At 47.5% G+C, this 13,932-nt stretch overlaps 1 protein-coding gene across 1 annotated transcript; it reads right to left on the bottom strand.

The window, feature by feature from the left end:
- Positions 1-2,936: 2,936 nt before the first annotated feature.
- LOC135919279 (sulfotransferase 1B1-like) lies at positions 2,937-7,175 on the bottom strand. The gene is made up of 2 exons (XM_065453015.2): positions 6,043-7,175; positions 2,937-4,103 (listed from the first exon to the last, which is right to left on the bottom strand). Exons 1-2 carry the CDS (start codon positions 6,448-6,450, stop codon positions 3,435-3,437), a joined length of 1,077 nt encoding a protein of 358 aa, XP_065309087.2. The 5' UTR covers positions 6,451-7,175; the 3' UTR covers positions 2,937-3,434.
- Between the last annotated feature and the right edge of the window lie 6,757 nt (positions 7,176-13,932).

Here is a 13,932-nt window from a genome sequence, read left to right as displayed (position 1 = left end):
TTTCCTCGCTTGTTATCAAATCCCCCTTGCGACTATGTGTTAATTGCGTGAATGCGCGAATATTCGAAATATTGCTCTTCGAATATTCGAAATGCCTCTTTGCATATCGACGTATGCGTGATATATACGTATGACATATAAGTGATACATAAGTGATACATAAGTGATACGCGATATACGTTATATATACGTGGTATATACGTGATGTATACGTGGTATATACGTGATATATACGTATGATACGTCTACGTCTCCAGCGCGAACACGCCACGGCGAAAGCGACACAACGGGACACCGTTGTCATTTACGAATATTCGAAGTGTTTGCTTCTATACTAAACAAGAGAGACAGACAGACAGACAAAGAACTTTATTAATGGTCCTGAGGAACCGGCGTTAGGGTACCCCCCTTTTCAGGGAGTCCCCGTAGCCGTCGCGGGCCGCACCCACGTCGGGGTCGGAAGATCGTGGTCCTCCGCCCTGTCGCAGGCCCTCTGGACAGCCTGTAGTTGCTCTGAGAGGTCGCCGCTCTTAAGGGCTGCCTCCCAGTCGGTTAGAGTGGTTAGCGATGAGCTGCGTAACGCAGGGCATTGCCAGAGCATATGGGACAAGGAGCAGTACGCCTCCCCACAGTCTGGACAGTGGGGTTCTACGTTAGGCGCGAAGTGACTGAATCTGCCCCTGGAGGGAAATGACCCCGTCTGAAGCATGCGAAACGCCGACGATTGTGGTCTATTAAGTTTAGGGTGTGGTAGCGGAAAGGCCCGCCGAGCAAGTTGATAATGTGTCAAGACTTCGTGGAAGCTGAGAAGCGAATCCCTATACAGCCCTAAGTCGCCGCCCGTGAGTCCACCTGAACCGCCGCGGTGTGTAAGACCTCGCGCACAGTCATGGGCCAACTCATTGGCGTTAACAAGCTCAGAGTGTACATTGATTCCCATATGGGCCGGGAACCATTTGATGCTATGAAAACCAGCAGCCCCCTCGCTGCCGAGGATGGCCGCTGCCTCCTTTGAGATCGAGCCGGAGGCGAAAGCTCGGGCTGCCGATCTGGAGTCTGTAAAGATATTGGAACGTAGAGGGTCCTTCAGTGCTATAGCTATAGCAACTTGCTCGGCTACTGTTGAAGAAACCTTCCGCACGGATGCTGAATTAATGAGAGTGCCATTACAGTCAACCGAAACTACGGCATAGTGATCAGAGCACTCGTACTGGGCGGCATCAACGAAACATGCCAGATTCGGAGTGGCAGCAGCCGCTTTTAACAGGGAACGAGCCCTGGCTACCCGGCGCCCTACATTGTATTGAGGGTGGACGTTACGTGGCATGGGATCTACCTTGAACGTATCTCGGACCATGGGTGATAGGGTCACGTTGCGCTCCGTGATTTCCTGGTGACCGCATCCAACGGATTCGAGGATGCGTCTCCCCGCTCGCGATGATGATAGTCGAATTATTTGAGCCACTCGTTGGGCCTCGATCACCTCTGATAGGGTGTTGTGCATGCCTAGTTGCATGAGACGCGCGGTGCTGGTAGTGAGTGGTAAACCCAGCACGCGCTTGATGCTTTTGCGCATGAGGGCGTCGATTTTGGCCTCAGCCCCTTTAGACCAGCGCAACGCGGAGGCTACGTAGTTAACGTAGTTAAACAAGAGAGAGGTTAGCAGGAAGACGGAGGCCTAGCTGAAGTGAATAAACAGTGGTAGAACGAGGAATGTCGTGCATCTCCATCGATGTTCCTCGTTCTGCCGCTTTTAGTCACGTGCTTCCGTTCGAAACATTCGTCAAATATTCGGTGAAAAAGACTGAGAGGCGGGCCAGTTAGTTTGACTTCATTGTGTGACTTCATTTGTCTTCGTTCATTGTGCTCAAAACACACACCCGCAAAAAACAAAAAAACGACAGAATGGTACAGTATTGCCCTTTTCGAATGTTCCAAAAACCTGTTTCGGTTCAAAATAAGTACTCGCTATAACTAAAACGCTAACACACATCACCGTTTGCGACTTTGTCATGCGCACGGAATTTTTATAACTTAAAAATTCAATATGTCAACAAGTTCAATTCATAACTCTTGCGAAGGGTCTAATTCGAAAACATCGTAATCGTTCGTTTTTCGCACATTCGATTATCGGCCTTGCCCTGTGCTTTAGAATACCTTTGTAGCATGCCTGTCGTTGAAGAGGGACCTTGCTTATAGCCGATTGGCCGCTTCAAGCGCATGCCCACTACCGATCAGCAACTATGCTGACCTTCAACGTCTTGATCATTTACGAGCTCCTTTTTTGTTTCAATATACCATTACGTGTATTAAAGGAAATAAATTCTTTTTTTACTCCTTTTCTGTCCACGGCTACAAACCTTAGCAGAAAAGAAAGTTCGTTCTGTGAAGCCAGCACGCCGCGAATATTCTTATTCTATTCGATCGTTTCAATATTCGAACGACTGAATCAAGGGCGTGATTCGATGCTAAATTTGAATTGGGCCCAAAACATGTAGCCTCAATATATATAGCGTCAATGTTTCTTTATGGCCCAGTGTTACAATGCAATTTATTTACTTATTTATTTATTTATTTATTTATTTATTTATTTATTTATTTATCAGATACTTTCAGGGCCCCAAGGCACTACAGAAAGAAATGAAGAATGGGGAAAATCCGTGCAGCTAGTAACAACAATGAAAAATACAATCGATGTTGCAAGGCGATTTTGAATTGTGAAGCATCAGTTATGGCAGCAATGATGTCGAGTAGATGATTCCATGCAGTGCTTGCTCTAGGTCGTGCGACTGATGGTCGCACAAACTTCGGTCTCTGCCGTCGTACTTCCGAGATTTCTCGCAATGTGCGACGAAAGAAATGCGTAACAAAATCTCGATCGCACCTACACGATGTTGTTGCGAAATTCGGCGTCCTTTTTACGTGTCGATCAGCGTGTTTATTTTGCACGATTAAATATTTTACACATAACGATACTTCATACAAGATGGTATAAATCTGCATAAACACAAAGCACACCTTGCGACCGAATGTAACATGTTGCAATGCCTCACATCTTGGAGGCAAATATGACACACACTTATGTATGTGTCATAGCGTTTATGCACTAGCGCAACCACTAATTATTTATAATGCCTTCAGTGTACGATTAAATTAAGGGGGAGGGGGCAAAACAAGACAACACAGTATTTTAATACAGCACAATCTATAAACTACAGATTACAATAAAATGCCCTGCAGTGCATCTCGTTATCGCAAGTAGTATTCTGCGTGGTCGCACGTCTCTAAGGCACATATGACACAACAGAAGCTTCAGACAAGGGGCTTGGCTAACCAGTATACAAGCACTGCGTGTAATTTGCTGTCACGAGCAAAAAAACTATGCAGACGTGAAAATCGTCTTTCACATTTCACGCGTCGCCCTGACGACTTGATCACTCGATCCACTTCTGCCACGTGTACCACATCTTGGTCCCACTAATCCTTTCTTCGCACAGCTGCCGTAGGCGCCGCGCCTGGTCTGGCTTCAGGTGACGCTTCCACTCGCCCACTTCACCCCTGCGGAAGTGATTCGCGGAAAGCTTGTCCAGCGGTTCCCCTGCTTTAGGACGAGGCGTCCCCGCGCCGCGACGGGACGGGCCAACCGAGAAGGGGCCGGTCTTGAGACTGCCGACGGACGTCTTGTCGACCACGTAGCGCAGGAGTCGCTCGTCTCCGCGAAGCCTCGCTGCTGCGGCGGCGTCCAGGAAGTCGGCGATTTCCAGCGTCACGGTGGCCGGGCGCTGCCTGAGCGTCTCGTAGTAGAAGAAGAAGACGTTGGAGTCGTCGCGTCGGGCGTACCAGGACAAGACGTGGTCGAAGTACGAGCCGAAAGGTACGCGCGCCTCCAGGAACTGCTCGAAGAACTCGTCGAACGTGGTCCCCTGGCGGAGGCCCATGGAGGGCTCTGCTCGGCAGTGGTGGTAGAAGGCGACGACGCAGTCGAACGGGTTGCGCACAGCGACGACGTACTTGGCCAGCGGGTGGTACGGGGACAGCCAGAACGGGAGGTGGTGCTTGATAATGCGAGGCTCGGGAAGCGCTTCGACCACCTTTCGGCCAACCTGCGCGGTAGGGCTTGGATGCAGATTGCGTCGTTACACAGAGACGTTAGGGGATTTTAGCTTGTCCGTAAAGTTTTGACATGTTGCGGTTACTCAGAACGTAAACGTTAGGGATCATGCTGTAGAAGATAACGGAGCAAATATTGCATTGAACAACATGTTCTGCTTAGTTGCTAACACAGTGTATCGAGTTGCTACTTAGCTACTTAAATTCTAATTAGCTTGCTTAGCTCTTTAGCTTGTACTTCCCCCCTCTTATCTTTCCCTCCTCCCGAAAGAATAGGCAGGCGTTGTACCTCTTTCGGTGGCAGTTGTCTGCTTGCTCCCTCCCTGTTTCTTTTGTGTGCTTGTATGTTTCCATATAATAATAATAATAATAATAATAATAGTAGTAATAATAATAATAATAATAATAATAATAATAATAATAATACTTAACTGCTTAACTGGTGGTGCGAAGTGTCTACAGTGACGTAATCGTTAACAGGCAGCCCCTCCTGTTTGTTTTATTGGTAAGAACGCTCATCTTATTTTAGAACGTGTCTAACGCGTTGCGAGTTGACAAAGCGTCGCAAGATGTCGCTACCAGTGCGACTTCTGCCGTATGTCTCCATCAACCTGACATTTCGTGAAGGTAGGTACGCTCACGAAGAAGCTGAAGCTCTCGATTATAAAGCTTTGACCAGTCCGTACATCTATTATCCTTTGCGTAGTGCTAGAACACTGGTCATAGGCGTCAGCAGATGCACTGGTTGCCACATTCTGCTACGATGGGCTCAATCCCAGCATGCATAACTGTTATTTCGAAAAAAAAATATGGGGTTTTACGTGCCAAAACCACTTTCTGGTTATGAGGCACGCCGTAGTGGAGGACTCCGGAAATTTCGACCACCTGGGGTTCTTTAACGTGCACCTAAATCTAAGCACACGGGTGTTTTCGCATTTCGCCCCCATCGAAATGCGGCCGCCATGGCCGGGATTCGATCCCGCGACCTCGTGCTCAGCAGCCCAACACCATAGCCACTGAGCAACCGTGGCGGGTAGTGTTATTTCGAAGGCTGCACTCGTTTCCACCAGAGTACTTCATTATTTAAATACTTAAAGGACTCTGCCTCCATTATGGTTAATCTGTAGTCGCAATTTAGTTTCTTGTATGGTTGTCTCACTACCTTATTAGCCCGCGGTTACCACTGTATAATGTAATTTGTCTTGCTGTCTGATTTTCGTGCACGTCTTTACTGGAGGTACGCTGTACAATTAACCGTAGACCTCCGTCGGTCTTTCTCGCTTTTTAACACGCGCTTAAATTAAATCGAACTGCGGAGATTCAGAAATTCACTATCATCATCAGCCAATTTTTTTATGTTCACTGCAGGACGAAGGCCTCTCCCTGGGATCTCCACCTGCCCCTGTCTTGCGCTAGGGCTGATTTCAACTCGCGCGTGCGAATTTCCAAATTTCGCCATCCCACCTAATTTTTTGCTGTCCTCGACGGTGACCGAAAGGACTTGCAATACCGAGTTGTCGCTTGCATACGGTCCTGAGAAAGACGCAAATACGCGTTTTGGTGAAATCCCTGTGTTTAGCGGAGAAGAGGGGGGTGGGGGTACTGTGGCGCCATCTAACGTGCGCCCGGGGAATGAAGGCTGCTTTCTCAGAAATTTAGGCGTATACGCATGCCCCATTAGTTCGCATTTTCTAGTTTTTTTATTTAGTTTTTATGTGCAATTAGACGTATAGGGCACACAGGAAACTTCATGCAAGACGGAACCAATCACTGCACACATCAAGTATGCCATCCTGCCGATAGTCGAATTTTGCGTGGTTATACGCTTCTCGGAAGGCCCACATGACGATCAAGAGCTAGGCTTTAGACGAGAGGCTTCAAGTGTCACGTGCTATCGCACGCAAAAACTACGCACTACGGAACCGGGCTCACGCGCTCCAGGAAGGGCACGCGCCGTGTCACGATATCCGCGAAAAACGGCACTCCCTCGTCCAGTCGGTCCAGGTTCAGGAGCATCCAGACGATGTACTGCGTCCACGTGGTGCCAGTCTTTGGGTAGGTCGCCACAAATACGTCACTCGGTCGCGCCTGGTACCGGAGGGCGTCCCGCACGACTTCGACGTTGAAAGCCTTCGGTGGCACCGGTAGACCATCGACGACGTATGCGAGCTCAACGGGGCCGGTGGGGCCGGGCAGCGTCGCACTAGGAGAAGGAGTAGCCGGCTCCTCGAATTGGTCGTCTGCTTCGTCGACGTTCAGAGTCAATTGGCAGAGGGATCCGGCATCGGCTCGCTTTCTGGAACGTACCCCTAGCAGCCGCATTACGTTCGCCATCGTCATGTAAACGTTCTTCGAACGCACTTTGAAGAACACTTTGAGTCAGAGCTGTCTCGAGCTACCAAAATGGCGCGAATTTCATTAGACGAATCTGGATGACATGGTGCGCCGTCTCTTCGCTGCTAACTGGACAAGTCTCGACACGGTTTTATGCGTACAGCAGTGCTTCTTTGGCGATGAGCACGCTCTCCTTATGGTCCACAAATCAGCACCCATTTACAACTACGGCCACGTCTGTCACTGCCGCGATGCTTCCTAATGACAACGCTATCTCGACACCGAGGTCTCGGTCTCCGCGTCCACACCATCGAGAAGCTGAGACTAACCACACTGGCGTGACGTTGGTGACTTCATTAACTGTGTGGTGCGACAATCCTGAACTGAAGGCGCCGGTTGAAGTGCTCGTCGCGTTGCCGCCGGAAACGAGTGTGCCGAGTCGAATGCGTAGCTGCCGAAACCCGCCAGGGGGCGCTAGAAACGAGTGCAGCGTTATCGCCAAGGGCATCGTCGTCCCCGTTGCGCTGTTGCCTGTACGGCCGTGCGAGATAGCAAGGCATATGCACGCACGAATCGCCGAGAATAAAGGTGTCTCAACTGTCGTTCGCATATATATGATGCGGCCCGCTGAGCGCGTACGTGAACGAAGACGGGAGCAACGTCAAGCGTGAAAGGCGCCTCGTCAGCAAGGAGGAGGTCTGTTTACAACGACCAAAGGATTGTCCCGTTCCACGCAGAAGCGATAAGCGGCTCGCTTGGCGATTTCAGCAGGATGGATGGATGGAAAACTTTATTTGGTCCTGCAAGTAGTGATAATCAACCACTAAGCGGGCCGCTCCCACGTCGGGACCGGAAGGCCACGTCGTGAGCTTGCTGGTCAGACCGTAATTGTTCATCCAGGTCCGGGCTGCGAAGTGCAGCCTCCCACCTGGACGCGTCTTTGATCTCGCCGAATGCGCCCGGAATTTTGTGTTTTGGAGCTATTAATTATTATGCGGGAGCTATCGACGATGATTGTCAATAGGCGAATAGCCTGAACGAACGAATGAACGAGCGCGCCTGCGTCCGCCTCCCACGCGCCTGTGGCAGATAGCTGAGTTCTAGTTTATGAGCCGGTCTACTCGAAGCGGCGGAGACTGCTTGCACAAAAATTGAAACGCAAAATCGACAAATTAACAAGAATTCAGTAATTAACGTTTAGATAATTATGACACTGCAATTTACAAATTCTAGCAGTGGTCTTCGCAAGGCGGATCCACTTGGAACGAATTCAAAGGACGACACTGATTTCGAGATATAAGTTGCCGAACTTTGCGGAGAAATGCATTGGCTTTCCAGTTACTTGTCTGCTTCAGTGCAAGAAACGACGTTTCGTTAACAAATCAACTGGAACGCCGATGCCTTTCTCCGCAAAGATCGGGAATTCATATCTCGAAACTGTTGTCACACAGAAAATTTGTTCAAGGTGGATCCGCCTTGCGAACTCCAGGGCTATAGAATTTGTAAATTGCAATATGGGCCATAATGCAATTAGTTAGAAATCTAATTAGTGAATTTGTATTAATTTGTCAATTTCGTATCTCAATTTTTTGCACAAGTATTGTCCGCCGCTTCGAGTAGATTGGCTCGTGAACTAGAATTGTGATATCTGCCACAGGCAACTTTTAAAGATTTTTGAAAGTGTTCGCTGAAACACCCTGTATATATACATACATATGTATCCACAGATAAGATTCGAAAGGCCTGAAGTTACCAAGGAATACTTCGCATTAAAAGATTTAACCTTCTTGGCCGTGCTCTACGGAGCCTGAATGCTAGCGCTTTGCATGAGCCTATCTTGCACCATCGAGGTGCGGCATCCACCCGCAACGTCGCTGGCACGCCCTTCACCCCTGCGCTGGAGACGCCTTCAGCGCTGCCCTGAACCTTGCTATCGCGATAGATGCTTCGCCTTTAAGCGAAATACAATCGTAAACGTCCATAACATTGGGCCACCTTCTTTGAGAATACAATACGACCAGATATATGCGAACGCTATATGGCTTTAAGCACATAATTATCCTCATATTTTGTCATATTCAACTAATAGATCATATGACAGTTTCAAGTTTCTTAACCAGCCATCTCTACGTTGTGACTGCCCTGAGTGATTCATTGGTATCGAGGACGAGATAGGCACAATTACCAGAGCAACTATGGAAGCTTTCCAAGATAGCCTATGTAAGCAATGCCCTCGTACATTTGTTTCCATTAACAATGGACGATTCAGTCGTCTTTTTGAAATGCAGGGACCTGCACATACCGCTTAGAATGTTGAAAAATTCACGCCGGAATTCCACTGGAGTTGTCTAAGTATGCGTAAGCATTGTGCTACTGGCTCATCTCCACGCAGTCCGATGACATTATGAATCTTAACAAACTTGGTCGGACCAGTACAAACACTTATTAACCCTTATTGGTTATCTACATTATGGAACTACATCCGACGCTTATCGGTTATCAACGTTATCGGACTCGATCCTACCTTTATTAACTCTTATTGGTCGTTATCAACCTTATCGCAAGCGACTATCATCAACCCTTATCTGCCCTTATCATCCTTATCGGACATGATCTTAACCTTACTAACCCTTACCGGTTCTTATCAAACTTATCAGAATTGCTCCGATCATAATAGGCCCCTATCGCTCTTAACAGAAAGCCTTAGCTCGGTGCCCTTATATAAATACATGTAAAAGGAGAATTAGTCTTTCTCGGCAACCACTGCACCAAATTTGACGAGGTTTATTGCATATAAAAGAACAACTTAAAATCTACTGACTGTTGGTTTCGAATTTTGAGTTAGGTCGTCAATCTTTTATTAAAAAATGACAACTATCAAACATTTTCCAATAACGAAACTATCAAGTTTACAACTCTGTAACTCAACAACGAAAATGATAGTACAATTCTGCGAATTGCATCTAATAGCACATCTCGAACGGACAAGATTGATATGTTACACATGAATATAAAACATTAGTAATACGGAAATACAGCTTTTGGAGAACCCTTCTAAACAACGTAACAAATTCACCTAAAATGCAGAATGACACATCGAATTTGTCCGCTTTGAATGGTCTAATGGATGCCTTTTACAGAACCGCGATATCTGTTCTTGATGCAGAGCTACCAATATGTAAACTTCGTGCCTCTATTCTTTTCGAACTGTCGAATATTTGAAAACATTTTCAACAAAATTCAAGCCCTAAATCGAAATTCCGCTTCCAACAGTCACTGGAATTTATTTTTCTCAAATGCAGCAGATATCACTAAAATCGGTCCAGGGGTTACCTGAGAAAAACTTTTTTTTGTGTTTTACATGTATTTGAATATCGGTGTTAGGCCCGAGCTAAAGCTTCCTCTTAAGAGGAGCTTTAGCTCGGGCCTAACCTTCATTAATGATATGCCCAACAATCGGATTGGCCGCAGTTTGCCCTTACGAACAATTTCCAGCGCATACAAGAGCATTTGCGAATACAGGCTCTGACCTTTTGGCAGGGGCACAATCCCCGGTATGACCATGTTCATGAAGACCGAGAAGCACTCTTCCTTGGTCAGCAGCCCACTCTTGGCCGGGCCCTTGCAGAACTCCTCGGGGCTCATGGCCAGGAACCGAATGAGCGGGAGCACGGTCTCGATGACGCTACGCACGTTGTCCATGTCCCGCTCCAGGTTCCTCCTGGAGCACTCCTCTTGCCCCCACTGGACCACGGCCGAATAGAGCGCGTACTCCGAGTACAGGTTGAGGTGCTTCCGGCGCACGATGGTCTCTAGCGTGTGCAGCGCCACGTTGGGGAAGTTGGTCGAGGTGAGCACGTGGTACGTCTGCCGGTCGATGATGTTCAGGCACTGGTGCACCAGCGGGTAGGCCTCCATGACCTGCGCGAACTCGAACACCTGGCACACGGTCTGCGGCGTCACGTGCTTCTCGATGAAGGCGAAGCAGTCCTTGAGCAGGTGCGGCAGGATGTACTTCTTGGCCGCGTACGCGGTCAGCATGGCGTCGTCCACCGTCTGTAGCTTGAGGTTGTCTGTGTAGGCGTACCTGCGAGCGCCGGCAGTTAGTAACGATAGACTCATAAGCGGCAACACCCCCCCCCCCCCCGAATATAAACGCACTGAAAAAAAAATAACAGTGGGCAGGTGCTCGCTAAACAGCGGTGCTAGACCAGAGCGTTCAGCTTTACGAACCACAGTGGCGCTATATGTTCCTGAGGTCCCGGGTTCGATTGCATGCCGCGGTGGCCATGTCACGATGAAGGCGAGATGCAAAAAACCTTCGCATTCCGTGCTTTGGACGCACATTGAAAGAACTGAAAGAATTGAAAGTGAATGGAACTAAAAGAACAGAAGAACTGAAGAAGAACAGAAGTGGGAGCCCTCCAGCCTACCAAAACGACGTTGTTCCACGCCTGCCTTCGGTACCAAAATTGTTTATGTGTCTTCTGTATTGAATTGAACTTCTCCTGGAACTCGCTAGAAAAAAAATGAAAGAAAGAAAAAAAAAACAACGCTGTGCTTTGCCTTATGAGGTCAGCTGCAACACGTAAAGGCTTGACATCGTCAAGAAATTTCATCTATATATATGCGCAATTTTGTTCCAAAAGTCTGGCGAAATATATGTTGTGGCATCGCACAATTATTTGTCCTACCTTGTGCGGTAGTGTGGGGGACAGCGAATTCTGTTTTGTATCTGATATGGTTCTTTCCAGGAACAAAATTAGGCTAGAAGATATCCGCCAAAGAAGAAATACTAACATATTCTATGAGAATACAATCTTACCTGTTGTTGAACAATTTGAGAACGAGAATAATAATAATGTTAATAATAATAATAATAATAATAATAATAATAATAATAATAATAATAATAATAATAATAATAGTGAAATGGTTCATATGCGATAAGAGTCATGGCTGACTGTGTCAAAGCAGCGTCGGAACGCTTCCTATACTGTACGACACGGTATTGTAGCGCAAAAAAAACCAGGAAAAATCTGTCACTCACATTCTTCCCTTTCCCGTTTTTTGCGCAACTATACCCGGTCGTTCAGCTAACACCAACTCCCCCCAAAAAATGTTATCGTTCCTATAGTGTGTTCTTCTGAACAACACCCTTTTTCTTTATTCGTCGCTTTCTTTCTCAAGATCACGTGATAGCTCTAAGCATAGACTTTTTTAAACAGGGTTGAAGTACCTCAGACAGGCTGGCCAGCCTGTCTGAGGTACTTCAACCCTGTTTAAAAAAGTTTATACCACAGTGTGCCATTCCATCTGCCAGCCCCTTTCTTGTTTTTGGACTCTAAGCATAGAGTAGGGGGCCCATACTGCTGTTCGCATTAATTGAGTTACAGTAATCAAACAGTCACTGAAATTTGAGATACCCTTTTTTTACAAGCCATCATTTTTGCACAAATCTGTTGACACGCGGTAATCCTTGTAGCTCAAAGGAACGTGCTGCACAACCCTAATTTGTTCGCGCACCACCGGCTACACGCTACTAGCCACGTACCACGTGCAAACGCCCTATATGGGCTGCAGCGCAAGAGACAGACACATGTCCGGAAAATGGATCGTCCCGTGGCCGCCCCACCAAATGACCCGCGATGGCGCCCATATGCTCTCGAATGAATTCCCCGGGGGTCGCTTAGCGGAACCAAGGCTGTGACACCGTGCGCCTGGCACTCGCGTACGATTGAGGACACCGCGTTATTTTACAAAACAGTGCATTGGTGTGTGGGCTCCACGCCCCTGTTCGAAGTTGACACGAAAACCCGTGCAAATTAGCAAGTCTCGAAGCTGCCCGTTTCTAGCGCGATAGCATTACAGCTGGACTTCACGCACTTTGCATGTAACACGTTCGTTCTACGAAATATATAAGCCGGCCCCCGAATGCAGTGCAGCCTAAGACAGCGTCTTAAAGCGATAGCTGCCCCGAGCGAAGAATGCTAAAACCGGCGCGTGACACATGGGCCAGACGATTGAAAGAGCGACCTTGGGACGACAGAAGTATCCCTGTGATTTTAGCCTAATGGTTAGACCAGTTAGGCTGCTCTCCTGCGATACAGATGTCCGATATGCCACAATCGGTCGCGCATTTCTTCGTAGAGTTATAGGCGGACATGGCCCATTTGAAAGGTATCGAACAGAGCGCTAGATGTGGTTTGACCGAAAGTGCGCGCGAAGTCGCAAGTTTGTAAGACGCGAAGCATTAGAAAGTCACTTCGATTAATGAGAGAGTAAAAAGTCGTCCATGACACGACGCGGGTGCAGCTGTCGAGACGCAAGGATTGTCGCATGCAAAGTATCGCATAACTAGAAAGATATGCAGCATTTTCTTTTGCTCACGCAGCTGGGCATCGCTTAATTGGTTAAAACTCAACTGGCAACTGCGCCATGTTAAACATAAAATTGGAGGAAAAGCAAATTTTCAGCGCCGAGGTTATTGTAGGCACATCGTGTGAACTTGCCTATAGTGGATCAGACTGCGTCGCTTACGTCGCCATAGTTCGCTCTCTCTGAACAGTCATGGGTACGCGAAGAAGCTACTTGTTTGCACCTAATGCTCCACTTGGCCTTTTAATTATCAACGCTGCATAGGCTACTACGTAATGAGAGAATTTCGCTAATTTTAAGAATACTAGGACTAGTTGAACTAGGAACTTGGTTGCAACTAAGTTGTCACAGAGCATCACTCGCAACTAAGTTGGTAGTGACTTTTCTGTCCTGAACATTCTTCCGCCCTCAGTTGCCCATTAACATGGCGTAATAAGATGAACGAACTATAGCCCAGCAACAGGTATTGAAAGAAAATCTTAATTTGCCCAAAATTCGATCTTGCGTCGTACGCCTTGGTTGTTAGCGATGGTGCGAACCAACCAACAATAAGGGTGTCTTATGTTTGTTTCGCGTGTTCCCTGAAACAGAACTCGAGAGAGAGAGAGAAAACAACGTTCGCATTCTTATACAACAGCAGGACGTATTAGCAAGCACTCTGCCAAAGGAAGCGAACTTCGACTTGGCGAGCGGAAACAGACATCCACACAGACGCCGAAAAACGAGCGTAATAAAGCGCATTTATTGCTCAGTACATCAGTGCAGAAGAAGACAATCGCACTGCCAAGGCTACATATGACAAAGCAAAATACAGAAAACACATTGACTATAATGACGCGCGCGCTTATAACTGCTAGACAGTTTCGAGAGAGTTCTTATACCCCTAGTGGAGTGTACGTTGACTCTATTTTGGCACAAGTGGTATTCGGACAAGTATTGCCTGCACTTAAACATCATCGACGAAATCGAAAGCTGCTTAGGGGATCTCTACTTAAAGGCGGTTTCTCGGCCGGGCCAGTCCAATGAAAGTGGTTACGCTGCAGAGACGGCCAAGACAGGGGCTTCTATCCAGGAATAGTCCGTCCGATGATCGCCACTTCCCGATGGTCG

This window comes from Dermacentor albipictus, chromosome 7 (genome assembly GCF_038994185.2).
Source record: "Dermacentor albipictus isolate Rhodes 1998 colony chromosome 7, USDA_Dalb.pri_finalv2, whole genome shotgun sequence".
In the NCBI taxonomy this organism is placed as follows: Eukaryota; Metazoa; Arthropoda; class Arachnida; order Ixodida; family Ixodidae; genus Dermacentor; species Dermacentor albipictus.
This window is presented reverse-complemented; position numbering and strand designations above follow the sequence as displayed.